The 25,606-nt window shown below is 40.2% G+C and overlaps 2 protein-coding genes across 3 annotated transcripts in view; one reads left to right on the forward strand and one right to left on the reverse strand.

The window, feature by feature from the left end:
- The window catches only part of abcc4 (ATP-binding cassette, sub-family C (CFTR/MRP), member 4), a 32,248-nt gene extending 24,426 nt beyond the window's left edge, over nucleotides 1–7,822 (reverse strand). The window contains exons 1-6 of one of the 2 annotated variants that reach the window (XM_040014899.1): nucleotides 7,559–7,822; nucleotides 5,723–5,833; nucleotides 1,423–1,543; nucleotides 1,109–1,285; nucleotides 751–840; nucleotides 1–76 (exon numbers count right to left, since the gene is read on the reverse strand). The exon at nucleotides 1–76 is cut by the window's left edge and continues 88 nt beyond it. In XM_040014899.1, the coding sequence (XP_039870833.1) occupies nucleotides 1–76; nucleotides 751–840; nucleotides 1,109–1,285; nucleotides 1,423–1,543; nucleotides 5,723–5,833; nucleotides 7,559–7,632 (649 nt within the window). In that variant the 5' untranslated portion in view covers nucleotides 7,633–7,822. Of the gene's footprint in view, nucleotides 77–750; nucleotides 841–1,060; nucleotides 1,286–1,422; nucleotides 1,544–5,722; nucleotides 5,834–7,558 lie in introns of both variants that reach the window. The other variant, XM_040014898.1, reaches the window with a different exon arrangement.
- The window catches only part of LOC120723469 (claudin-10-like), a 46,722-nt gene continuing 28,097 nt past the window's right edge, over nucleotides 6,982–25,606 (forward strand). Inside the window, exon 1 of the mRNA XM_040014904.1 lies at nucleotides 6,982–7,022. The gene's annotated coding sequence lies outside the window, so the exon portion shown is untranslated. The remainder of the gene's footprint in view (nucleotides 7,023–25,606) is intronic.

Raw genomic sequence — 25,606 nt, forward strand, 5'->3', positions numbered from 1 at the left:
TCTCGTTCCACAGCAGCCCAACGACTGCAGCTGCCTGGAGCGGTCCCACCCACAGGAAGTGCAGAAAGATCGTCACCTATTCAGAGCAAAATATCTGGAATAAGTTGCAATATTACTTTAACAGCAATACATCTTTTAAGGAAGCATGGGAATTCCGCCATTTAGGAATGGCTACTTTTAAAAGACTTTATGAAGATCAGTGAAAGCATGACATGGTGTAATTAACATTCAGCTGCCAAGGAACAAAATACCCCCAAGAAGCTGGCATTTTCACAGCAGTCTCTGCCCACACTGATTAAAAGGAAACTCAACATTCCAATGAGGGAAACTGGATTTGGTACCAAGAGTGTAATTAAGCCTGAACCTCACGCTAGGAAAGATTTGCCAGAGTTTGTCTGAGTGAGTAGAATCAGAACAGTCTGATGTGACACACATAAAAAAGATGAATTAGTGGGTGTGTATGTTTGAGTCTTTATGCATGCATTTAACCCTGAGTGGATTAAAGAAAATCCAAAACAAATTCAATACAACTGCATCTTTAAAATTAGTAGTTGCATAGCAGTAAAGTTGCATTCTGCTTACATGTCTCTGTAGTTAAATGAAGCTTAAGTGCTAGAAGGTGCCACTGGAAATGAGGTTTAGCTCTAGTTAAAATATTGTTGCATCCAAGGGTTAAAGCAAATATTATTACTTAGCAACTAGTCTCAAGTCTTTGCTTTTTATTTGCTAAAAAATGTAAATTTTACATACTTCATCAAACTTGTTGACATCATTGGAGAGCAGGTTGACGATCTGGCCTGTGGTGGTCTTCCCCATGGCTGAACTGCTCAGATGCAGAGCCTTAAACAGAGATCATCCATGAAGCAACATTCCTCCACCTCAAACACACATCTATCCACAGAGTTCTTAAAGTATTACATGACAGAACTTGGCAAGGTGATACAAGCACAAGAATGCAGGTACGGCCTTTAGCAGTCCTCGCATGCAATCTAAATAGAGTTCAGTAACAACTAGAAAAGAAAGGGTTTTTCCTTTATCACGGTCATGGACTCATGCTCACCTTCTTATAAATCATGTGACACATGGCCACTCTGATTTTCATGCCTACCCTCTGCACATAGTAAAAGTAGAGGTGATGCATCAATGCCAGGCCAATGGTGCAGAGAGACAATCCAGCTGCATAGCCCAAGGTCTCATGAAAAGCTCTTGTGTTATTTGGGTCATAACTCTCAAAGTATTCAATAATCTTCCCCAATAAGATTGGCTGGACGACTTTAATGATCTCCTGAAATGAAGAACAGATGAAGAACAGTGACTGTCAATACACAGTAAACACAGCATTGATTAATGATTCTGATCAACATCTCCACTGCTTTAAGTTTAGTTCTTTTCATTTTTAATCGTAATGAACACACCACTGACCTCAATTAGTGTAAAGATCCCCAGGACTGCATATGCTTTCCAGTAACACTTAACAATGACACTGGTGAGTCGAGGCTTCCGCAGCTCTTTGGTAGCCCTCTGGACCTCATGATCCCAGATTCTGTCATGGAAACATCATATTCATGTTGTTTTCCACTTTTGTCTTATAAATCCTGGAATTCAAAGCAGCAATTAAAGATGACATAATGAGGTCTCCCTGTCACTTGACTGTACTGCTGTGGTAAGATACAAAACAGGTTAAGAATTAAGCCATTTCTACGAGTTTGCTGTGGATGTTTTATAGGCTTTACCTTACATCGCCTCCTGTTAAAATTCAAACATCAGTCTCAGACATTAGTTTTTCTTTAACCTACAAACTTTCATATTGTTTTGGTGTGACTAGCACAAATAATATTTACGTGAAAACAGTTTTACTCTGGCAGTTTTTAATCCAGTCAAAATGAGGTTTGGACACAGCTACTACGTGTTGGTTGCCAGCAGAGCCAGAAGTGTGAATGACCAGTATCATGTCATCATAAAATCCAATCAAGAGGTTAATTCACCTTAAACACTGAACAGGTGCAAAAAGGGTAAAACAAGGAAAATGGACCTGAACAACATCTAATGTTTACACCAAAGCCAAAGGTCCAACAATTGTTTGGATCATTTAAATTCCAAAGTCTTTACAAGAACAAACCTATAGGTGTTTAACATTCCTCTTAAGGCTTTTTATGGTTGCTTTGCAGCATTCCTTACTACATCTTATGGGAATATGCGGTTCCAACTTAACAACAATGACACCCTTAAACAAGACACAATTTCAGCTTTTATAGGCTCCATTTATTAAAACACTTGATTAAAGAAGTCTTTAAGCACTTAATACATCAGCGAGCCATGCCGTTGCAGTCATAAAGGTGGATGTTAGAGTGCACCACAAGGCTTTTGATTGTTAGTTGGAAAGTTCAGTCTTTTGTCCACTCGCCAAGTCTGTTGTGATCCAACAGCACTTATATCGAGCCGGATGAAACCAGACTGTTCATCCATAGATCAGCAAAAATAAAGAAAACTGTTGAAATTATACAAATTCTATCTACATCCCTGAATAAAAACTCACAGCTCTCTTTCCCTTTCTCAGGGAAGTTTATAGTCTTTATTTTGTCTCTGCACATTTCAATACTGCAGACAGAAAGCAGCAAATCTTGACTCTGGATTAAGAGTCTTTGATGTCCTAAACACAGGATTTCCTACTCAGATATTGATCGTTTCAAGTTCCACTTGAAATTAGACAGCAGATAGCAAACTGCAATAATATTACTGAACAACCTGCTCAGAGGACAGTACAAGAAATACAGATTCTACATTACAAGAAATTTCACTTGAAAGACACCATCACAGCCTTTCTACAATCAGTTCACTTGGAATTTATAGTTGGTGAAGCTCAGTTTTACTGACTGATAATCACAAGGCACAGCTTTTCTAGCTTCATCAGATAAATAAGAAAGTTCTAATTTATAGTATTACTCATCTACTGTACTTTTAGTCCTTCACTGTTAAACATCACAAGGGCTCCTGATCATGTAGGAAATATTTCACTTGACAGGGTTGAATTCTGAATCACCATTATTTACGATTTCCCAGAGGTCACAAAATAAAAACCACAAAGATGAAGCAGAAAATACACAAAACTGCTTTACATGGAAATTTCTTTCTGGATTGTTGGCTTTCAGCATATACAGAAGTAACCTAAACACATTAAATCTTGTTTTGTTAAAACATGGCAGCAACACAATGTGAAAGTCACAACTAAATAGTATATAGATGGCTTAAAGTGATAGTGCTCGTGAAAATGCCACGAGGGGGGGAAAAAAAAAAAAAAAAAAAAAAAAAAAGAGTTTGGTTTTACATCCATCCATCAAATTCGGCACTATGGCTAAAAGTCAGAGTGAACAGGTTGACAGTCTGTTGCAGGGCTTAGAGACACGACTGTTCACGCTCACATTCACAAACACAGTAACCAGTAACAACTGTGAGTGTTAGGATGCCTGGGTCGTTGACCCAGGGTTTTTGAGTTTATTATATTATTTATAATTTCTAGTCTTTGGGTTTTTGTTAGAGTCATGTCTTATGGTTTGTCTCTGTGTAATCCTTAGTTGCTGTCTCCCCTGTCCGCTATATCCCCGTGCCCAGTCAGTGTCTGTGTCTGCCCTGGTCCCACGTCTCTGTTCCCTCTGTTGTAGTGCCTGCATGTGAGTCTGTGTCTTTGTTCAGTCTGTGTTATGTGTTTCCTGTTTTACTTTGAAGGTCTCTGTCTTATCTCAGTGTGTTCAGGTTACGCTTCCTTGTCTCGTCAGTTCTGATTTGCCCCAGCTGTGTTTCCCTCCTGTTGTCCATTCCCTGATTGCTCCCTCTATGTATTTAAGCCCTGTGTTTCAGTTTGTTATTGTTGTGATCTACCGTTATCTTGCTGTGCGTTTTGTCTGTGTAGGTGTATTTTGTAGTCTTAGTGTTTGTTACCCTTTTGAGTTCAGCATTAAAGCTGTTTGGAGTTACTTTCTGTCTCCGGAGTCTGCACTTTGGATCCTTCTCCTGCCTGCACACAGCCGTCACATAACAGTGAGAGGAAGCCACAGGGGAGAGCCTGCAAACTATATAGAAAGGGTGCAACTGGCCTGTGGATTCAAACCCAGGACACTCTTGCTGTGAGACAACAGTGCTAACCATTGTGCCGTGTACACTTGGACTAACATGTGGTGGAAAAATAAAATGAACACTGAGACTGTCAAACTGTCTTGAGATTTACTGAACAAACTTTTGCAAAAGGAACACAACAGCATGAACAGAATCAACACCAACATTGATGCTGAATAAACAAAATCTCACCTCCTTTATACTCTGTGCAGCTCCAGAGCCGCGTTTTCCCCACTATCATGTACACACCTACTTGATAATAAAGAGTGTGTCTAGCAGTTTTGTGCCTGCTTCATCTTTGTGGACAATCAGCACTACAGTACTACATAAGGGTTAAATAATTTTTCTATTAGACATTAATTCTAAGTATCACAAAGCAAATACAAGAAACAACTATTTCAACTTTGATTCCAACAAGGCTGATGTTTCAGACACTGATTAAGGCTGGTCCAACCTCACCCATAGCAAACACCAATCCAACATCTAAATCTTTGACACACAATTTATTGTGTGTCAAAGATTTGACAGACAGAAGATTTGACAGGCTTTGCAGACAAGGGTTGGAGTGGGGGGGGGGGTAACACAACTAATAAAACCAAAATTGACTGAATTATAATGAAAAAATAAATGAATACAAGTCCAGGATAAATATAATAAAATACAAAAAATGTTTTATTCATATAATTTGATTGTACTGGTGGTACTTCAGATCAAACAGAGTCACCGGTGAGCTGAAGTGAAATCATAGTTAAACACATTTAGTGTAGTGTAATTTCCTCCAAACTTCTGTCATGTGGTGACTTAAACACAGAGCAACATAGAACTGAATGGATCATCTCACCGTAAAGTGTGATCCAAAACAGCTGCCCTATATTTCCTCATGCCACCACTATTTTTTTTTAAAAATGTTATAAAAATTGTCATTTAATGTTATATCTTACAAGATTCTCTATTGGAGACAGTACAGGTGACAAGCATGTATAAAGTCCATTTCTACTCTTGCTGATCACTCGACGATTTTCCTACTGCAACCCTCATTCTTTCAAACAGCGCTTTTATTCTATGCGTAGAGCACTTTGTCTAACTTTCATATGTAAACTCAACACTCTGATGTGAGGGGACAACTTGGGGTTCAAATCTTGTCCAGGGTGCAGAGGGGATTGAACCATCAACCTTCAAAATAACAGATAACCTACTTTACCCCCTGAGCCACAGCTTCTCAAACAGTACAGAGAGAAAATATTATTTATATAGTTAAAAACAAAAAAAAACCAGCCCAAAAAGTGATTTGTCAGTTATAAGTATTTCCCATAACAAATACCTTGAAGGAGAGGGTAGTAAGTGGTATCACTTAACATTTAGAAATGGGTAAATGACCCAACTCCTAGGTATACTGGGGTGGCTGTATCTCAGGTGGTAGAGTAGGTCACCTATTAATTGGAAAGGCTGGTGCTTCAATCCCTTATACCGGACCTTGGTGTAGCCCCTCAGTTCATCCATGTTAGAAAGAAGCCTTCAAACTCAACACCAACACAGTCAGACGCATGTGAATGAGCTAACAAAGTCACCAGATGTGATAGTGTCTTAGTACATAGATGTAAAGCTTCTCTACCTCTGCAGGTCCTGTCCCAGTTTCTCCGACCGGTCCTCTGCAAGCACTTGGTACATATCATCTTCCTCCAGCCTACGTTTGTACCCCGCCCGGAACAAAGGATTCAGCCACCTGAGGGAAAAATAAATCCAAGAGTCAGAGGGAAGTGGAAGCAGATGTCGAAAGAAAGAGGAGAGACTGCAGTTTATGGTTTAATTTAGCTGATCATCAACTCTACATGGTGTTAGAGCCGTGCAAAAAAACATGTAATATGCTTGCAGCAATGAAAAAAAAAAAAAAAACTTAAAATGACGTGAGAAATGTGTGGTAAAGCAGGACTTCATAACATGATGGGCTGGAGGCACAGATGGATTAATAGATATACAGGTTCAAACAAATTTAAAAAAACCAACAGCACTTACATAAAAGCAAGGATCCGAAATGCAGGTCTTTGTTGCTTGTTTACCTCACTTCGTGTCCATTTCATTTCTTTGTGTGTTTTGTAGTCACATTTTAATAGATTTCCTTTTCTCTCTTGACTCCTTTGTAGTTTATTTTGCACGCAGAAATGTCTCTTTGCACACACAGTGTTTTTCACTGAAGCCGTGCCAGGCCCAAACTGGAACTAATTGCACGCATTTTTGCAGATGCCAAAAAGCAGACACTCACATGACGCCGCAGAACTATCGGGCCCAAAATTGGGACCACTGTTTACCAATGGCTATAGGGGGTGTTTACCAATGATTTACACAGTCAGTCTGTAGATTGTGTTGGACTTTTTTTCCTTTTTTAAAAAGATTACCACAACTCTGACAAGCTTAGACTCTTTTAAGGAATGCTCAAGCGTCCCTAAATGTCATCATAGCACCCATTAAAAACAAATAAAAGAAATTGTCTAAAGCACAGTGGACTGACTTTATATGGTTAAGAGACTTAGCTTAAAAAAGCTGTGCATGCTTCTCCTCTTATCTGCTTTTCTACAAACTGTTCTTTAACTTTGGAAAATTGTGGTCAGCATGACTGAGCCTTTGCCTCAGTCACTACCACTGTGACAGTACTATATTTAAATGTCTAAATAGATTGAGTTTGAAGGCAACATTTTAATATTTATCAGATTGAATTTAGGTTTCCAAAGGTGAAAAGGACTGAATGGTTGCACCATTTTACATAAATATTAAAGCCAATTTATTATATGCACGGCATTATCCTTGGAAACTGAGCCCCCCTAAAGGTTTTAACTTAGACTCGCCCCTGGTGTAAGAACTCAAGGGAGATTCTTTGGAAGAGAAGTAACGGCGCGTTGCCACTGGGCTAGTGCAAGGTAAACACGTCCAATTACCTGTAAAAATTATAGAGCACAGGTGTATTAACAACGGCTACGTTCTACTCAGGAGGTCCTGCTTCTGTCCGCGAGGTTATAACTTGCTGGGAATTGAGAAATCAAACTCCGTGAGCTTGACGTGAGTGGTAAAGGAAACCGTCGTGTACAAAAAAGCAAAAAACAGCTTGATCGTCCACACAAACAAACATCCTCTGTGTTTGATACAAACCCGAGTAAACAATTGCCATTTGAAGCGGCGGTATTCAAAATAATTCAACGATAAAGCTTTGAATAAATATACAGGATATGCTTCTGACATTAAAGACTTGCCTAAAGTTTAAATTCTGTAACGAAAACCAGTCAACCGCGTTTTAGCCAAGCACCCGACTTCTGGTTTTCAGCAACTTTCGGTTTAAGCTGTTTTATGGCTCCACTTACTTTAAAAACAACATTTAGAAAACATATACATTTCTCCACATCCTTTATACGTGTTTTCAAGTTTCAACGTTAGCCCGCAGGACGTTTTATTAACTTACCAGAAAAATATCTTGGACAAAAAGTTCGCGGTGGCAGCCGGGTTCGTCTTGGCATCTTTGCTGACTTTTTCCATCGTAGCCCACGCTCACACCGCAGGTTCCCTTCAGCTCTTTCCCCTTTTAAAAAACTGCTCCTCGTGGCTATGTGCCGTGGCTTTGGAGCAGACATATGTTACGCGGAGGTCAGCAACCTCAAGGTGCGTTACATATCCTGTAAGACACATGGGCCTTCTCCTTGGAAGCGGTCATAAAATAAGAAAAAATAGAATAGAAATGTCTTTAATCGCTCCGCCCCGTCACACCCAATTGGTTAAAACAGTCGTGCACGCGCACTGACTGTGTGGCTGCGGTGCATTCACGTAACATGTTTAGAATGTCACAGAGTCCAGTTTACCTATGATTCTTCTTCTTTTTTTTGGTCATTGATGAGGAAAAAGTAGTATTAAAGATACTGCAGATAGTTCTCTTTCTAATATGGAAGAGTCCTTGACACCTTCAGTTTTCAGACGCAGAAGTTTCACCTTAACTTACTGATATTACGTAATAAAGCAATGTGTCTGTGAAGGTTCTCAGTCATCCAGGTCATCGTAGTCAAATGAGCTTGCAAAGAAACGCGTCTGGACTTCTTTAATAAAAGAATAAAGCAGTAATAAAGCAATATTTGTACCGCATTACGTTTTAAGGTACAATTGCCATCAAAGATAAGGAAAAAATTGACTTTACTGGTGAATATCAAATTTTCTTTATGCTGTAAAAGAGCTCAAACTTGTCCATATAAACTTCCTGTGTGTCAGATGCTTTGAGCTTATCCTCATTAGTCAGCAAAATACGTTCCTCATAGGGCTTGCCTTGTAGCTGTGAGGTCTCACTTGACTGTATTTAAGTTATGATAACAATGTATCATAAACGAAATTGTGTCTGTCCTGTGGGACCCAACCTGAGAGTTTTCTACTCAAAAGTTTCCATGGCAAAGGAGGTGGCATTTGTTTGCTTGCTTGCTGTGACTTTATGATCCCAGAGGCAAACACACTGATGTGAGGTAGACACAAAGAGAATATCCTATAAATAAAGAGCAGGCTGTTGATGAGAGAGGCTGTCTGACATTCAACAGGTGTTTCCTGCTTTGACATAAAAGACCAGAGATAGAAAGAGAGAGCAGGGACTAAAACACCTACCTCCTTTCCTTCTGTCACTAATGTACCCTTATTCACTGAAATTCAGTCAAATATAACCAGGGTAAATGAATGTCCTGACAGTCTCAGTCTAATGATAACAAAGCTGCATGTTCATAGCTCCTAACCTCACATGTTACTTTATACTACAGTTGACGTTTAGGTAGCGCTGACTGGGAGAAAGGCCAAAAGAAGAGAAGCCAGCAGGAGATTATTACAAGCAGCTGAGCTCAACCCAATAACATTCATCCAAACTACTTTCGCTTGCTATCCTAAGTTGTGTGGCAGGTCTGCTTCATTTCTCACATGTTGTATTTTCAGGTTATTTTCATTTCTTCAGTGCTCAACAAGGCAAAAGTGCATTATTTTCACAATTCTTCAGCATGCTTTATTGACTTGGGTCAGGGTGACCAGACAACTGCCGCTTACAACATATACATTACACTATAAACCAAGGGGATGGTTCTGTGGGAAAAACCCAATAAATCAGCAGTTTCTTAAATAATAAAACCAGTCAACCTAGCACCAGCAAGCATGCCATCTTTAAAGTCACTAAAATCACCTAATTTCCCCATCCCGGCAGTTTGCAGTAAGCAGGTCAGCCTGACCTTGTCTACATGCCTAAAAGCTTTAATGCACTAATGAGGTGCTGCCATGTGATTGGCTAATTAGATAAAGAAAAGATACCAATAATGAGTCATAACAGGTGTACTTTGGACAAGAGCTTTCACTGCATATTAACACTATAAAGTAACAGCTATAATGGTACACTGTTTTTCCATGAAAAATTAGATCTAGCCTTTTTATTCAGGAGACATCTAGCTTAATCACTTTAATGTTTTCTTTTTTTTTTCTTTTTTGCAGTATGATACAATTGTGTGCTGTTAGCACAGAGGTGTTATGGGATATTGTTTTGTTTTTGTTTTTAATAAATTGGCATAGAAGCTTATTAATGTATTCTCTGATCATTGAGGTTTTTTCACTATAGTGAAAAAAGTGAAATTTGGTGGTTATTGCATTTACAAGACTCTAACATGTAATTTGGACACAATTAATTTATGCTTCTAAGGTGAACGTAATAAAATCATATAAGATCTACGTGAAATTTACCAACTTAGCACCACTTAAATTTTTTCTTGTTGATATGACATGATAAAATCTAACAAGAGTGGTTAGCTGCCTTAAAGACTGGCGATATCACAAGATCACGTGAGATTTTAAACAACAGGAGGCAGGAAAGCACATGGTTTGCTTCGTGGCAGGCACGTGCAGAGGGGGGGGGCTAGAGGGGCTTGAGCACCCGCCCCTTTCCTGATGGGTGCCCAAAGTGCCCTTTTGTTGAGGCAACTTTTTAAAAAAAATTATTATTATTATTTTTAATGTGTGTGTGCGTGCGGAGTCCTGTCTGTGCCCCTCAACAATAATATTTAACTATTAATTACAGTTTTGCTAAATAAAAGGATCTGGCTTGCATCAGTCATATGATCACATTTAACCAATGATCGCCCTTGACGGCAGAACGCGCTGGTTACGAGCCGGGAACGAGCTCACAAAGAGCACGCGCATTTGTTGCGGTCCGGAGCTGTAGGAGAAACACAAGTTAACTCAGAGACACAGACTGATGCGACAAAACCAGTAAGTAGGTGTACAGCGTACACTGTAGTGTATAGCACCCAGGAGTATTAGCTTATTATGTACACGTTGGTAAGCTGTCTTGTTGCAACTGACGAACTGAAACAAACGAGCGTGCTGTGTGTGCAACAGCGTGACAAACATTACCTGTCCTTTTATTAACTGCACAAGTAGTGCTGGTCACAGCTGCTGGCTATACCTGTGTAAGGCTGTCATGGGTCTGTAGCTCTGTCACCGTTTTAGGGAACATATTTAGTTTTAAAGTAAGTTTCCGGGCTTTTCCTGCCTTTCTGGAGGGATTATATTTCACTAAAACGATCTAATATGCATGTCCACATAATTATGCATTATTATAATTATAATATTTTAAAAAACACACGCTGTATTTTAAAGAACATACATTAAGTGGTAAATGGCCTGTATTTGTATTTTACTAAAGCGCTTTACACATCCAGTCATACACACATTCATACACTGGTGATAGCAGCTACATTGTAGCCACAGCCGCCCTGGGGCGCACTGACAGAGGCGAGGCTGCCGGACACTGGCGCCACAGGGCCCTCTGACCACCACCAGTAGGCAACGGGTCAAGTGTCTTGCCTAAGGACACAACGACCAAGACTGTCCGAGCCGGGGCTCGAACCGGCAACCTTCCGATTACAAGGCGAACTTCCAAGTCTTGAGCCACGATCGCCCCAAGAAGCAGATTATATTAGATTTATATTTTAAATAAGACAAAATTTGGATTTTACAGCAGTAAAATTATTGTATCTCTACAGTTTAAAAATGTAATAAGCTTTGCCCCTGCACAGAGTGGATAGTGAAACAAATGGAATCATCATAATGACATTATTTCATATTTATTACTTCCCCCTCCTCATTGCTTTATTATTGTAGCTCTAGTAATAAATAATAATGTAAGGATTCTGGATCAGCACCATGATGCCCATAGTATATACAGTATTCTGAAGAAGGTCTAAAATGTCACTGTGTGTGCGTGCATGTGTTTGTTTTATGTAAATGGATTTTTTAAATTATTACTCATGATATAACATTCTCCAGACATGCCTGGTAAGGACATGAGGAGGAAACAGTAGGAGCTGTGTGAGGCTACTAAAGGCAGTGCTATAACATTTTTCTGTCATCATTTTATTATAGATTAAGTGCAAGAGTTGTTAGGTGTGGATAATTAGATTATAGTTTATTGCAATAGCAAGTTGTGCCTTGTTCTCAGATAGACAGCAAGTGGAGAGTGATATATGAAATGATGGGATGGAAGGAAGAAGAGAAGCAAAGAGTGATTCACAGGCAGAGCCTAAATTATTTCTCACAGTTTTTTGCTGCCTTATGGTTCCAAGCGCTGTCACCAATCTTTGCATTTTGTTATTATCTCATGACACTCGTTTAATCAGCTACCATCTCTCCTATGGACTTTTTACTGTCTACAGTCTCAGATCAACACAGCCCTGCCCTCCAGCACTATCCACAGCAACCCCTCAACAGCAACATTGTACCCATCAGATAAAACATCGGCTACGTTTGCTTTGCCTTGTTGCCCATATTAGATTCTTGGTGAATGTGTGTTGTTGTTATTCACCCTGTTTCAATGTGCCCCTTTTTAACTTTGAGCACCCGCCCCTTTAAACCTCTCTGCACGGCCCTGCTTCGTGGTCATCTTGGAAAGGTAAGAGTGAATCTATCTTCATCCATTTTGATGAAAATACTTTTTGCACAAAGGTATCATTAGTTTGTTGATTCTTTTCAGTTCTATTTATTCAGATTTTTTTTAAAAATATCTGTTTGTTTATGCCATTCTAGCTAGCTAACACGTTAGTGCAAGAATATAGCACAATGTCATGCTAGCACAAGCATGATAGCCAAATATGAAAGACTTAGCTACTCCAAATATAGATATTGTTTATAACTTAACCTCTGCACATAAGCTAGTTTGGGTTTACCACAGAGACTGTTGTGATAAATTTACATTTTATGTCTGGGGTTGTTGAAATTTGTAAGTTTGTAAGTTGCAACTGATGGACAGTGGTTTATTTAACAATTGATGTGTTTTTAGTACACTGAGGAGGAAAGACAACATGAACAGATATGTTTTCCTGTTTTTTAATTTTTTTGAAATTAAATATTTTTCTACTTAATAAACTTGGAGACTTGCAGTTCCCTCCTGTAAAGATAATAAATGTTTAATTGTCAAATGGTATTTTAGGTAGGTGATCATTTTTAATTCCTTCATTTGAGGTCATCTAGTATGGAAAAAAATGCTCTACAGTTCACAAATGTTTCAACAGTTCCTGTTGATGTTTGAAAGAAGAAATGGCTCAGACTACTGCACACAAATTCCCTGGTACATCTGAAGTCCACCTTGCAAAGTGTGTGTCAAGCAAATGTGTAACTTTTAGAAATGGGATGATAGTTGCTTATTGGTCTACAAGTGGACTGCTTGATTGTGGAGAGATTGTTCGGATTCCTATTGTTCACAGGAGATTGTGTTTCATAGTGAGAAGGCTTTCCGGGTGGTACAGGGAACATTTCACAGCCTTTGAGCTGACTGCATGTCCAAGCAGAGAGACTGTGTTGATTGAACTTAGTGAACTTGCCGATGAACACTCTTTGGCAGACTACTTTTTTGGGCCTCTAAGACTGGTGACATTAAAAACACACATAGATGTAATATAAGGTTTGTTATCTCTTGCATGTATAATAATGTATATATCAGTTTAGTCACTATTAGTAGGGCTGGGCCATATTATACTGTTCACGGTAATACCGGTATAATGTTAGGCAACGATAGGAAAATGAAATATCGCGATAGAATATGAGTAAAACGAGCATGCGCAGTGCCTTTGTTTTCATACGCACATGGCTGATTGTTGAGTGAAACAGATGAACCAGATTTGGTTTGTAAAAATGGTGCAACTTCAGTGATGTGGAACTGGTTTGGTGTTTGTCCGTCAGATACATGACAAAGCACATTTTTTTGCAGAACATGCAAGCGGCCGTCGTTATTGTCGTATTTGTCGGACTAAGATGCTCTTAAATCTGGGAGTAATCTGGGTCCTACACTCCGTATCGTTCAGGTCAAACGAACACTGCAGCATCACTGAGAGTTTAAAAACTGTCTAAATTCTTTCATCTTTAATAAAACGATCAGAATTGCTGCTTTACCAGGTGTAACTATGAGGTTTAACTTCCAGGCATCCATGAAAACAAAATTTATTACATTTAACGGAGTTAGAAGTTAGCAGGAAGCTAGCGGACGTTAGCTCGCTAATTTCGCTAGTTACCTAAGCATGATATTGCATGTTCTGACTGAGAGATTTCTGAAAAAAATCAAACGTACAGCTCTGCTATCACTTCCAACATAAATGAAGACAGGAAACTAAACAGCAGTGACATTTGTAGGGTTACTGAAGTTGGGCTAGCTGGTATATAATGATGTGCTACGTGATCGCTAGCGACACAGCTATGTTAGCATAACATAAACAGTGAAGCTGGAGGACGAACACTAACACTTTTCCACTTATAAAAGTTAACGTTAAGGTTCCTGATAGTTAGAGACAAATGCAATCGCATGGCAGGATGCTGTAAACGGACCAAACTTCAGTCAGGAGAACAACTGAGATAATCCATCCACAATACAAGGTTAGTCATTAATATATTGCAACAACATGGGAATAGAGCAGCTGCCAGAGAATTCAACATTAATGCATCAATGGTACAGAAGTGGAGGAAGCAAGAAGAATGAGTTTAATAAAGTTTGATTTATCTGACTGCTTTGTTTCGCTTAATGTGCCTTATAATCCTGTGCACCTTATGGTCCGAAAAATACGTACTGCACACTGCAGTTTAATGTTGCAAAGCACCTCTTTTTAACTTCAGTGGATATTATACATGGTTATGCTCAGGATATGTCAGCCCATTTCTACTGGAAATGCCTTTTGGTTAAACTTTCAGCAAGGAATTTGCATTTGCACTGTTACATTTTTATAAAGCTTTAATGTACATAAAAACCAGCTTCTTGTTTAAGTGAAAATAAATGGAAGGTTGTCTTTTTGTGCTAGTAATGTTGTGGAGTTGTATTTTGTCTCGCATCAATTATATCGTCAGTTATATCGTTATCGCAAATTTTCAAATATATATCGTGATAAATATTTTTGGCCATATCGCCCTGCTCTAACTATTAGTTTGTCATAATATATTCTCTCTCTCTCTCCCTCGCGCTGTGTCGCTCTCACACAGACACATTGCTTAACATATTCATTAAATCATCAGCCAATATTATGTTTAGGCCATAGCTGTTATGGTCATTCCACCGGTATGGACAAGGTCTATAATCTAAATATTTTCATTGGTTATTTAATTATTTAGTTAATTATTTGTATTGTCTTCTTTTTTTAAGTACCTTGGGGTTTTGTGAAAGGTGCTGTGTAAATCTCAGTTATAAATGTATTCTTATTATTAGCCTAACTGAGTTTTGTATATTGGATTATTATCCTGCCTTTTGTAGGTGAGTGCAGAATTCAAGATAATTACAACACTCCATTTGCAATCCAAGTTCTTCTCCCAGCTGGATAGTTATTTGGCAAACCTTATGAAGATATATGCCAAGAAGGGTGGAGTACAAGGGAGAAAAATTAAGACCATCATGATCACCCAGGTATGACAAGATATATTTTTACAAACTCAACTAAAGAAAATTTGGATAATGTGTAAAGTGTAACTAAAGCCAGAATGCATTTCAAAACCACATTTTACTTACAAATGAACATAGAAATTTAGTGAGTTAGAAAAATGTGTAAATGTTTTTGTACTTGATTCTAATCTGCTGCTGAGTCATTTTTACTCTGCTTGAACTGCAGCTTCTAGAACACAGTTTAGAAAACTAATCAGTTAAATTTGTAATTAACCTAAAATATCCGCTTAGTGAAATTGATTTCACTTTGATCCTCAGACAAACTAACGTGATTTCCATGTCTCCTTTATCAGGCTGTGGGATGGTAAGCTTTAGTGTTTAAGTGAGTCCAGTTTACATTTTCAGACTCTAATGTGTCGATGTCACCTTACAAATAAACAACAGCACTTTAAGCAACTTCACTGAAAAGCAATTTAGTGGAACTACAATGTTTATTTTACTGCTCTGTTTATTAAAACATCAGATTCAACATTTGCTGCACCATTCACTGTAGACGGTAAACAGAATGAGTGCTTTTTACTGTTATATTTTAGTCTTCTTTATAGGTTTTTAATCACCATCTGTTAATGTCTCTACAGTATACTTACAGGAATTATTTTATGGAAGAAGAGTCATATGACCCATGAATCCCTCCCTTTAGATTGGTTAGATATCGCTAATACCACCCCTTTAATTCAAACGAGCCGGGGAAATCCTAGGTTAAGTTAATGAGTTAAAAACCAAATTCGTGTGAGTGCTTATCCTGATCACCAATGTTAATCCATATAATGGTATGCTGAACTGGCTTCATAGGACAGGCCTCTCTTGCTCGACTTTTGGGAGAAGAATGTTGTCTCATTCTTGTCTGATACACGATTCTAGCTGCTCTACAGAGGCCTACCCATATGGAAAAGAAATAGTAAAAACATATATGATTTACTCATGAAAGTGGCCACTTTCTTATTACTTTCATATATTTTTTTTAGTAAGTATACAAAACATACACGTTTCATTATATAATTTTTCAAGGGATCTTATATGTGTTTTCACTCTTGTATGCTTTTCATACAAGTTTCATACAAGACAGATAAAAACTTTATAAGATTTATATATATCTTTTCCATATGGGTATACTACAAAATGGGTTCAACAGTGAGTTTGATCCCCCCCATAGATTTTCGTCTTTTGTCTTATTTTCCATTTTATCACGTGCCAAATGTTATCAGGTGGTGAAAGGTCTGGAGAGCTGGCAGGCCATTTCATCAAATTCAAGAGGAGCTAATATTTTTCTTAAAAATTATCACATTCCCATGTTAAAAATTTAATATATTCATTTGTAAGTGACATATCGTTTTGAGACCAAGAAAACATTGCATTCTGATTTTATGTACACATCATCTAAACTTTCTTGAATTGGGGGTATGGCATGATTAAATTAATACACAAAGTAAAAAAATAATATTAAAATGACAGATTTGTCTAAAATGCATAAAGACTATTTGAAAAGATTAAGACTGTAAAACAATAGCCTCTGTATTTCTCACAAATTCCTGTTAATTCAACTAAAAGTTCTTTAATCCCACTGCTAGGTCGTTGAGATGGATTTCCATATATATGCTGTTGAAATCAGAAGAGAATGCATCCTCAAAGGTCTTTGCATGTACCTGAATGAAGATCCTGAGAAGCTGGTGAAGGATTACCTGGTATGTTAATTTGCCTGTATCCTTAACTAAGGAGATGATCAAAGATAAGCTTGAACTACATACAAAAAGTTTCAGGGGGTGGGGTTTTCCTGTAAATTACCGGTGGCTGTAAAAAATACCTTTTAAAATAGGAAAAGTAAGAGCTTTATTTTTCTCACTGGATACTACACGCACCATTCTTGAGTGTTTTATACTATCATTATTATAATATCATTATTATAATATCATTATAATAACGTCATTCATACACGCATTTTTATGTAACATTTACACTTCATTTCATACACTACATTTTACATTAATGTAAAACAGATATGCACTTTTAAAACTGTTTGCAATGGACATTAGTGAGAAATCATTATCTTTTTTTTGTTGTTGTTTTATTGTCACAGGAAGTTGATAAAAGCATCACCACTGCCATAGCAGAGACAGTCTTTGGAATCTGTGTCTTTCGATCAGAGGGTGCGGAGCCTGGCGATGACCCTCAGGATGTTATGATTGTTCTAGAGGGGGTGGGAGTGATGGGTGAGTTGGGCAATGTAGCTTTTGCAGTGGCAATGTTGCTTGGTCTGGTCTATTCACTGAACCTGAGCTACCCTCTGGAACTCAGGTACACCTTTGAGGTCCTGCAGAAGATTCTTATGGAATTAGATGCACACGAACTATCAAACAGCACACAAAGTACAGGTTCTGAAAAACACTATTTTCTCGTTGAGAAATGTTGCCATTACAGCAGCTACACCATGTATCTGGACCATGAACCTAAAATAATTGCAGATAGATGATGCCATGCATTTTTCATTCCTTTTGAGAAAACACAAAATTGGTGCTCTTTGTTTTTTGAAAGTGCATCTGTTGACCTTCAAAGTAGTTGTATTGGTCATCAGAAAATCACCTGATTCAGCCATTCATTGTTTGTTTTAACAGGTTAACTTTCCGCTTTGTCCACTGCTTCTTTTCTGTTATGTAACTTGCACTTGCATTTCATGTATTCTTTATATGTTATTTGAAATTTGCTATAAATCCAATAAATTGGAGAAAACAAAAAGATGTGTATGACAAATTTTTATTTACCTTTTAGATGCAATAGTGAAATGTATGCTAACTAGACTCTAGACTTTGTTAAATGCTCCAAAAAATTACTCTTTAAATGAACTTAAAATAATCATGGAAAGAATTTCCATGTGATTAAATTGCTTTCTATTAACATTAAAGACTTGTGTTGGAATAACTTAATTTGTATGAGTTGGTTCAACTCAATTAACTTAAGCTGGGACCAAATTTAGTAAATTAGTTGAAGAAAACCTACTGAATTGAGTTGGAACAAAACTCTTTAAGTTGGATCAACACTATTAAAATATATTGGATCAAAATGCAGTAAATACGTTGATTCATCAATCATTAATTAAGTTGGTCCAACTTGAGAGCATTAAGTTGGAGTAACAGAATTGCATAATGCTAAAATAAAGCAATTTAATCACGTGGAAATTCTTTCCATGATTTTTTTATGTTCATTTAAAGAGTTATTTTTTTGATAGAGGCTCTCTCTCTGCAGGGTCTACATCTCGCAGCATGACACACCTTAAGATAGCCTGTAATTAAATGTATCCATCTCTCTTCTGTCACTCTCTATATTTAAACTTTTCATCCTTTTTTCTAATATTATAGTCTTATCTTCTTTTGTGATAGCAGACTTATTCATGTTTGTGATTGTTAGATGCTGCTATGCCATTCATGTGAATGCATAGCGGAAATCCTGGGTAACTTAGCAAGTTCATAGTCAGCTTCATGTGACTGCTTATCCTGGTGATCAATTTTAAGGGTAATAAAAGGGTTACTAAATACTGATAATGGAAAGGCACCTTGGGTATGTTGAACTCACCTTGTAGTAAAGGGCTCTGGGTGCTTGCCTGCCAATCGTAAGCCCAATTCATGTAAAAAACCTGTGAGAAGAGAAGAGCTGTCAGTAAACCTAACTTGACAGTAATATAATAGTATACCTTAAGCTGCCTATCAGATGTAATTATTCATTAACTGAAGGTGCCAGAAGACATGAGGTTTTATTGGTAAGAAAGGGTAACCTACTAATAAAAGAGATCATTTATCCGTTGACATTAGTTTATGTAAACCCATTAAGAACTTTTTACTTACTCATTTTCAAGCAAAGAAAAGTATGTGGTTGGTTTTGTTTTTTAAATCAGATTATTATTTTACCCTGATAAAAAAAAAAAGAAGCACCTCTGTTGAGTTAGTGTTGAAAAATGAGTTGCATGCTCCTGCTAGCTATTTGCTGTATTCAGTGCAATTCACTATGTACCTACTTAACTCATCCCAGTTACTTTTCATAAAAAACTATCATGGGATTTAAGTTATTTATAACATTTAGTCAAGAAACTAGCTAATTAGAGTCTAAGTGGAATCCACTTAGTGTCCAAAGTGCTGAACTATAAGCAAATAGCTGGGGAGGGGCCCAAGTGAGAAGTGTGAGTTATTTATCCGTATTGTTCTTTTACTTGCTGTTCTTAATACTAAGGTTTTTTTTTTAATTATGCTAATGCTAAATGTACTACTTGTAATGCTAGAAGTTGAAGCTAACAACTAGCCTAGTTAGCATTTAGTACTTCAAAGACAGAAGAAAAATTAGGAAAGTGTTTAAACACAAAGCAGTTGTTCTGTTTACAACAAACCCATACAAACCTTTATTGGAACCAGTCCATTTCAATGACTAAGAGTATGTTTAAACTGAAAATAAAGTTACACTGGTTGTCAAATGTGTTACACAACAATTGTCAGAATTCATGCTGCTTATTTTAGTACTTTCTGATAAAAATGCAACTATGATGTAATAATTAATTTGTTACAGTGAAAGCTTTGGTTGCTGTAGCATATGGTAAATAACTAAACATCATGCAGTTTATTTATTTATTTAGGACAGTGCATGCTAATGAACATAAATGTAAAAAAAAAAAAAATTACATGAATGTAAACATGCCAGATTATAGCCAAAGGCTAATTTCCATCTGTTGTCCTTAAACATAAAAAAATAGACATAATAATTCATAAAAATTTATCATTCATTCATAATAAAAACTCCATCACCAAACTTACACATACACACCATTCTAATAAAACATTAAAACTATACAACTCATACATGATCACACACTTGATTTGTCCAGTTCCTCCCCTTTCACCATAAACGTGTGTGCAAGCAAATGCTACTTCACTGTAAATGTGTTGGAATGGATGTTTTGAGTTGTTTTGTTTAAATTTTTATATAGTGCCAATTCACAACAGTCGCCTTGGGGTGCTTTATATTGTAAGGTAAAAACCCTATGATATTATTATAATATATGTTATTTAAAAACAAAGACTGATGAAGAATGTCGAGTTTTTAATAAGTATTTATTTACTTAAGTCAGGGTTAAAGCAGTGTAATTAGTTTGAAGTAGAGCTGGGCGATATAAGATTTTTTCATATCACGATATGTTTTTTTCATTTCAGACGATAACGATATATATCACGATATAAGCCATCCATCCATTCGCTTCCGCTTATCCTTTTCAGGGTCGCGGGGGGCGCTGGAGCCTATCCCAGCTGTCATAGGGCGAGAGGCAGGGTACACCCTGGACAGGTCGCCAGTCTGTCGCAGGGCCAACACACAGGGACAGACAACCATTCGCGCTCACATTCACACCTAATGGCAATTTGGATTTTCCAATTAACCTATCCCCACAAGCTGCATGTCTTTGGACGGTGGGAGGAAGCCAGAGTACCCGGAGGGAACCCACGCAAACACGGGGAGAACATGCAAACTCCACACAGAAAGACCCCGGCCTGATGTTGGAATTGAACTCAGGACCTTCTTGCTGTGCGGCAACAGTGCTAACCACCGTGCCACCATGCTGTCACGATATAAGCCAAATAACTATATTTGTAAGATTTAAATGTGCCGTTGCTCACAAGTAAAATGTGAAATAATCAGCAGCTTGTTTTTATTTAAATATTTATTTCCCATAATAAGTTCAACAGGGTAGATGTACTTAAGGAACATGAGACTTTTTCAGATAAATAAAGGCAAATATTGCAAACTACACAAAAGGCAGCCGCTAAAGCGTTTAAGTTTCAAAATAGAACAAACAAAACAGACTACTAAATTGTCAATTCCACTTAGAAACAAAATATTAATTCTAAAAATAAATCTTAGTTTGTTTTACAGAAGAACAGACAAAATTGACTAACTTTTGTCAATATCAAATAAACTGAGAACTAAAAGGATATTCTCAATCTCTCCTTGTTGTATAGCTAAGCTTTTCAAACAGTTTTAACAGTTACTTTAGTCTGACAAAAGCCGAATGACGAATTAGCGCTTCCAGTCAGAGACTGAGGCTACGTCCACACGTACACGGGTATTTTTGAAAACGGAAATTTTCCGTTTTCGTTTTAAAAAATAATCCCGTCCACACATAAAGGCAGAAATGAAGGAAAACGCTGCTATGAACATGCCAAAGCAGCAGGTGGCGTTAGATTCCTAACCGTGCAGAAATGTTGGCCAATCAGAAGTCTAGAAGCCTCGGTGGGAAAAAGTAAACAAAGCTGGGGCATAGAAGCAGAACAGAGTCGTATGTGTGGAGGGACAGTAACTGTGTGTATATGTAAGCATTTAAACACTGCAGAGAGTAGAATTAACAGTAACAGTATTGTAGAAATTCATTTCACCGAAACAATAACGTGGCGCACAGTGTGACGTCAAAAAATGCGCACACCTTTGACGCTGCGTTTTCTCCGTTTTTCTAGTCCACACGTAAATGCAAAAACTGAGTTTTCAAAAATATCCACCCTGGCCGGAGTTTTTAAAAATCTTCGTTTTCAGTGACCAAAAACGCCGTTTACGTGTGGACGAAAGGTGCAAACGCATAGAAAAATCTGCGTTTTCAAAAATACCCGGGTACGTGTGGACGTAGCCTGAGCATGCACCAGTTTATTGTATTTCCAGACTTGCTTTCGGCACAATTTACAGTGAACGCTACTCTGTTTTTTGTCAGACTTGAAATAGCCGAAATACCTTCACACTACGGAACTTCTGTGGCTCTTCCGTTCGACAGTTTTTCCGGCATTGGAACCATCATCTGTTTTCTCTTCGGTAACCTTCGGTCACGCTCGGTTGATTTTTCTAGTCGGCACACTTATTTCCACCATTACCCGGGCGGTACGGTGGCTGGCTGCTTCCCAAAACAAATACACATGTGCGGCTTGGCACTTGTGCTGTACGTAACAAGTCACGTGACGTGACGCTGCGGCTGTGATTGGTTCGGCTCTGCGCTACTTAATTTGGATTGGCTGTTCTTTTTTTTTCTCTTTTTTTTTCTTTTTTAAGAGGACAAGAGCGGCGAGGTCTATCGCAATAGTTTAATTTTTCTATCGAGAAAAAGTTATATCGCAATACATATCGTTATCGTTCTATCGCCCAGCTCTAGTTTGAAGACAGCACATTCGATCGGCAAAACGCCTCAACGCCAGGCAAGCCAGGTGGGCCCTGTTTTTTACTAGATTCCAGTTCACGATCACTTACAGACCCGGTTCCCGTAATGTTAAGCCAGACGCCCTCTCACGCCAATTCGCCGCCTCCGAAGACGCAACTCGGGACTCTCCCATTCTACCGCCCACCTGTGTAATCGGGGCCCTGACCTGGGAGATCGAGTCGGCTATTCGAGAGGCTCAGCGGACAGAACCAGTACCCGGAACGGGACCTCCAGGGTTGCTCTTCGTCCCCTCCTCAGTAAGGTCACGAGTGTTACATTGGGCTCATACTGCCAGATTCACCTGCCACCCAGGGGTCCACCGCACTATTACCTTTCTTCAACGTTTCGCTGGTGGCCTTCCCTTGCCAAAGACGTCCGCGAGTATATTTCCGCATGCTCGACCTGCACTCAAAACAAGAGCGTCCATCAACCACCCTCTGGCCTCCTCCAACCTCTGCCGACTCCAAGTCGCCCTTGGTCGCACATCGCTGTTGACTTCATCACTGGTCTGCCCGTCTCGTCAAGTAACTCTGTCATTCTCACCATTGTGGACCATTTCTCCAAAGCTGCTCATTTTGTCGCCCTCCCTAAGCTCCCTACTGCTCTAGAGACCGCCCGGCTACTAACTAACCACGTTTTTCGCCTCCATGGAATCCCTACAGACATTGTGTCAGACAGAGGACCGCAGTTTACGTCACGTGTCTGAAAGGAGTTCTGCAGTGCCCTCGGAGCTCAGGTCAGTCTCTCCTCTGGTTTCCACCCACAGACCAATGGCCAAACGGAGCGTGCCAACCAGGAGCTCGAAGCGGCTCTCCGGTGCCTGGTATCCACTAACCAGTCAACTTGGAGTGAGCGACTGTCATGGATTGAGTATGCTCATAACAGCCTTACCTCCTCTGCCACCGGTGTGTCCCCTTTCGAGGCGTCCTTGGGCTATCAACCGCCACTCTTCCCAGCTGTCGAAGGTGAGCACTTTGTTCCCTCTGTCCAACAGCATCTTCGGAGTCGGCGTGCCTGGAGAGCGACTCGGGCCTCCCTTCTCCGCACAGTGGAACGCAATAAGCGCCTGGCGGATCACCACCGGACCCCTGCTCCCACCTACACACCTGGACAAAAGGTTTGGCTGTCTACCAGATTCATCCCACTCAGGTCTGAATCCAAGAAACTGTCTCCCACTTTCATTGGTCCCTTTGAAGTCGACTCTGTGATTAACCCTGTCTCTGTCCGTCTTAAACTGCCCCAGAATATGAAAATCCATAACACCTTCCACGTGTCGCAAGTGAAGCCGTGCCTCTCTAGTCCTCTGTGCCCTCCTTCCAGACCCCCTCCACCCGCCCGGGTCATTGATGGCCACCCGGCTTTCACCATTTCGAGGATCATGGATGTCCGGCGCCGGGGGCGCGGTCTGCAGTATCTCGTGGATTGGGAGGGCTACGGGATGGAGGAGCGTTCTTGGATCCCGCGGGCGGCCCTCCTGGATCGGGGTATAGTGCGGGTGTTCCATGCGGCTCACCCTGACAAGCCTGGGGTTCGCTGGGAGGCTCCCGTTGGGGGGCGGGGGGGGTACTGTGACGGCCAGGCAGATCTGCTGCACGCTGATCAGCACTCTCTCTGTTTCTCTCTCTCTTCCTCACTCTCTCCTCTTCTCTCTCGCCGGGGTGGAACTCACTGTGGGTTCACGCCCTCGGCCCACGCCCTCGGGAGATGAGACACTTGGGTCTCATTTAGGTGAGCAGCATTTAAGCCAGGAGGTGACTGCTGTTCGTCGCTGGATTAGTGAAGTCAAGCTACAGCAAGTTTAGTTAAGAGTGCTTTTCTTTGTGCGTCGTACTTAACCCTGTCTCCCTGTCTACAGAGCTTCCTGGATTTACCCCCGTGTGATTCCCGTGTGGCAGTGTCGGAGTGTGAGCCTGTGATCGTGTGAATGGATAATCTGAAGAACGCGTGCTTTCCCCTGGACTTCCCTGGAGATCCCTTCTCCCCCCACTCAGCTGTATATAGCACCCCCTGCACATTCTTGTATATACACCTGGTGAATTGTAAATAAACCCTTCTTGTGAGCATCAGAACTGGAGTCCTGCGCTTGAGTCCTCCTCCAATCCGTAACACCTGGAGACTCTGTTGTCCTGCTGGGAGACTTCAATGCTCACGTGGGTAATGACCTGGAGGGGCGTGATTGGGAGGAACGGCCTCCCTGATCTGAACCAGAGCGGTGTTTTGTTATTGGACTTCTGTGCAAATCACAGTTTGGCCATAACGAACACCTTGTTCGAACATAAGAGTGTCCATAAGTGCACGTGACACCAGGACGCTCTAGGCCGCAGGTCGATGATCGATTTTGTAATCATATCACCAGACCTGCGACCATATGTTCTGGACACTTGGGTAAAGAGAGGGGCTGAGCTGTCAACTGATCACCACCTGGTGTTGAGTTGGATCAGGTGGCGGGGGAGGACGCTGGACAGACCCGGTGCACCTAAACGCGTAGTGAGGGTGTGCTGGGAACGTCTAGCAGAGGCCCCAGTCCGCGAGATCTTCAAGGCACACCTCTGGCAGAGCTTCAACAGCATTCCGAGGGAGACTGGGGACATTGAGTCCGAATGGACCATGTTCAGCGTTTCCATTGCCGAAGCTGCTGCATTGAGCTGCGGCCGCAAGGTGGTTGGTGCCTGCCGTGGTGGTAATCCCCGAACCAAATGGTGGACACCAGAGGTGAAGGGAGCCATCAGGCTGAAGAAGGAGTCCTATCGGGCTTGGTTAGCCTGTGGGACTCCGGAGGCAGCCGACAGGTATCGACAGGCCAAGCGGAATGTGGCTCGGGCAGTGGCTGAAGCAAAAACTCGGGTGTGGGAGGAGTTCGGAGAGGCCATGGAAAAAGACTTTCGGACTGCCTCGAAGAGATTCTGGCAAACCGTCAGACGTCTCAGGAGGGGAAAGCGGTGCTCTACCTGCACTGTGTATAGTGCTGGCGGAGCGCTGCTGACGTCGACTGAGAAAATTGTCAGGCGGTGGAAGGAATACTTTGAGGACCTCCTTAATCCCACTGACACACCTTCCGAGGAGGAAGCAGAGTCTGGGGATGAGGGGAATGACCCGCCAATTTCCGGGGGCGAGGTCACTGAGGCAGTTAAACAACTCCTTGGTGGCAGAGCCCCTGGTGTTGATGAGGTCCGCCCCGAGTTCCTGAAGGCTCTGGACGTAGTGGGGCTGTCCTGGTTGACCCGCCTCTACAATGTTGCGTGGAGACCAGGGGCAGTACCCCTGGACTGGTGGACTGGGGTGGTGGTCCCATCTTTAAGAAGGGAGACCGGAGGGTGTGTTCCAACTACAGG

Source organism: Simochromis diagramma, unplaced genomic scaffold, assembly GCF_900408965.1.
Source record: "Simochromis diagramma unplaced genomic scaffold, fSimDia1.1 OVJJ01000680.1, whole genome shotgun sequence".
Lineage (NCBI taxonomy): Eukaryota > Metazoa > Chordata > Actinopteri > Cichliformes > Cichlidae > Simochromis > Simochromis diagramma.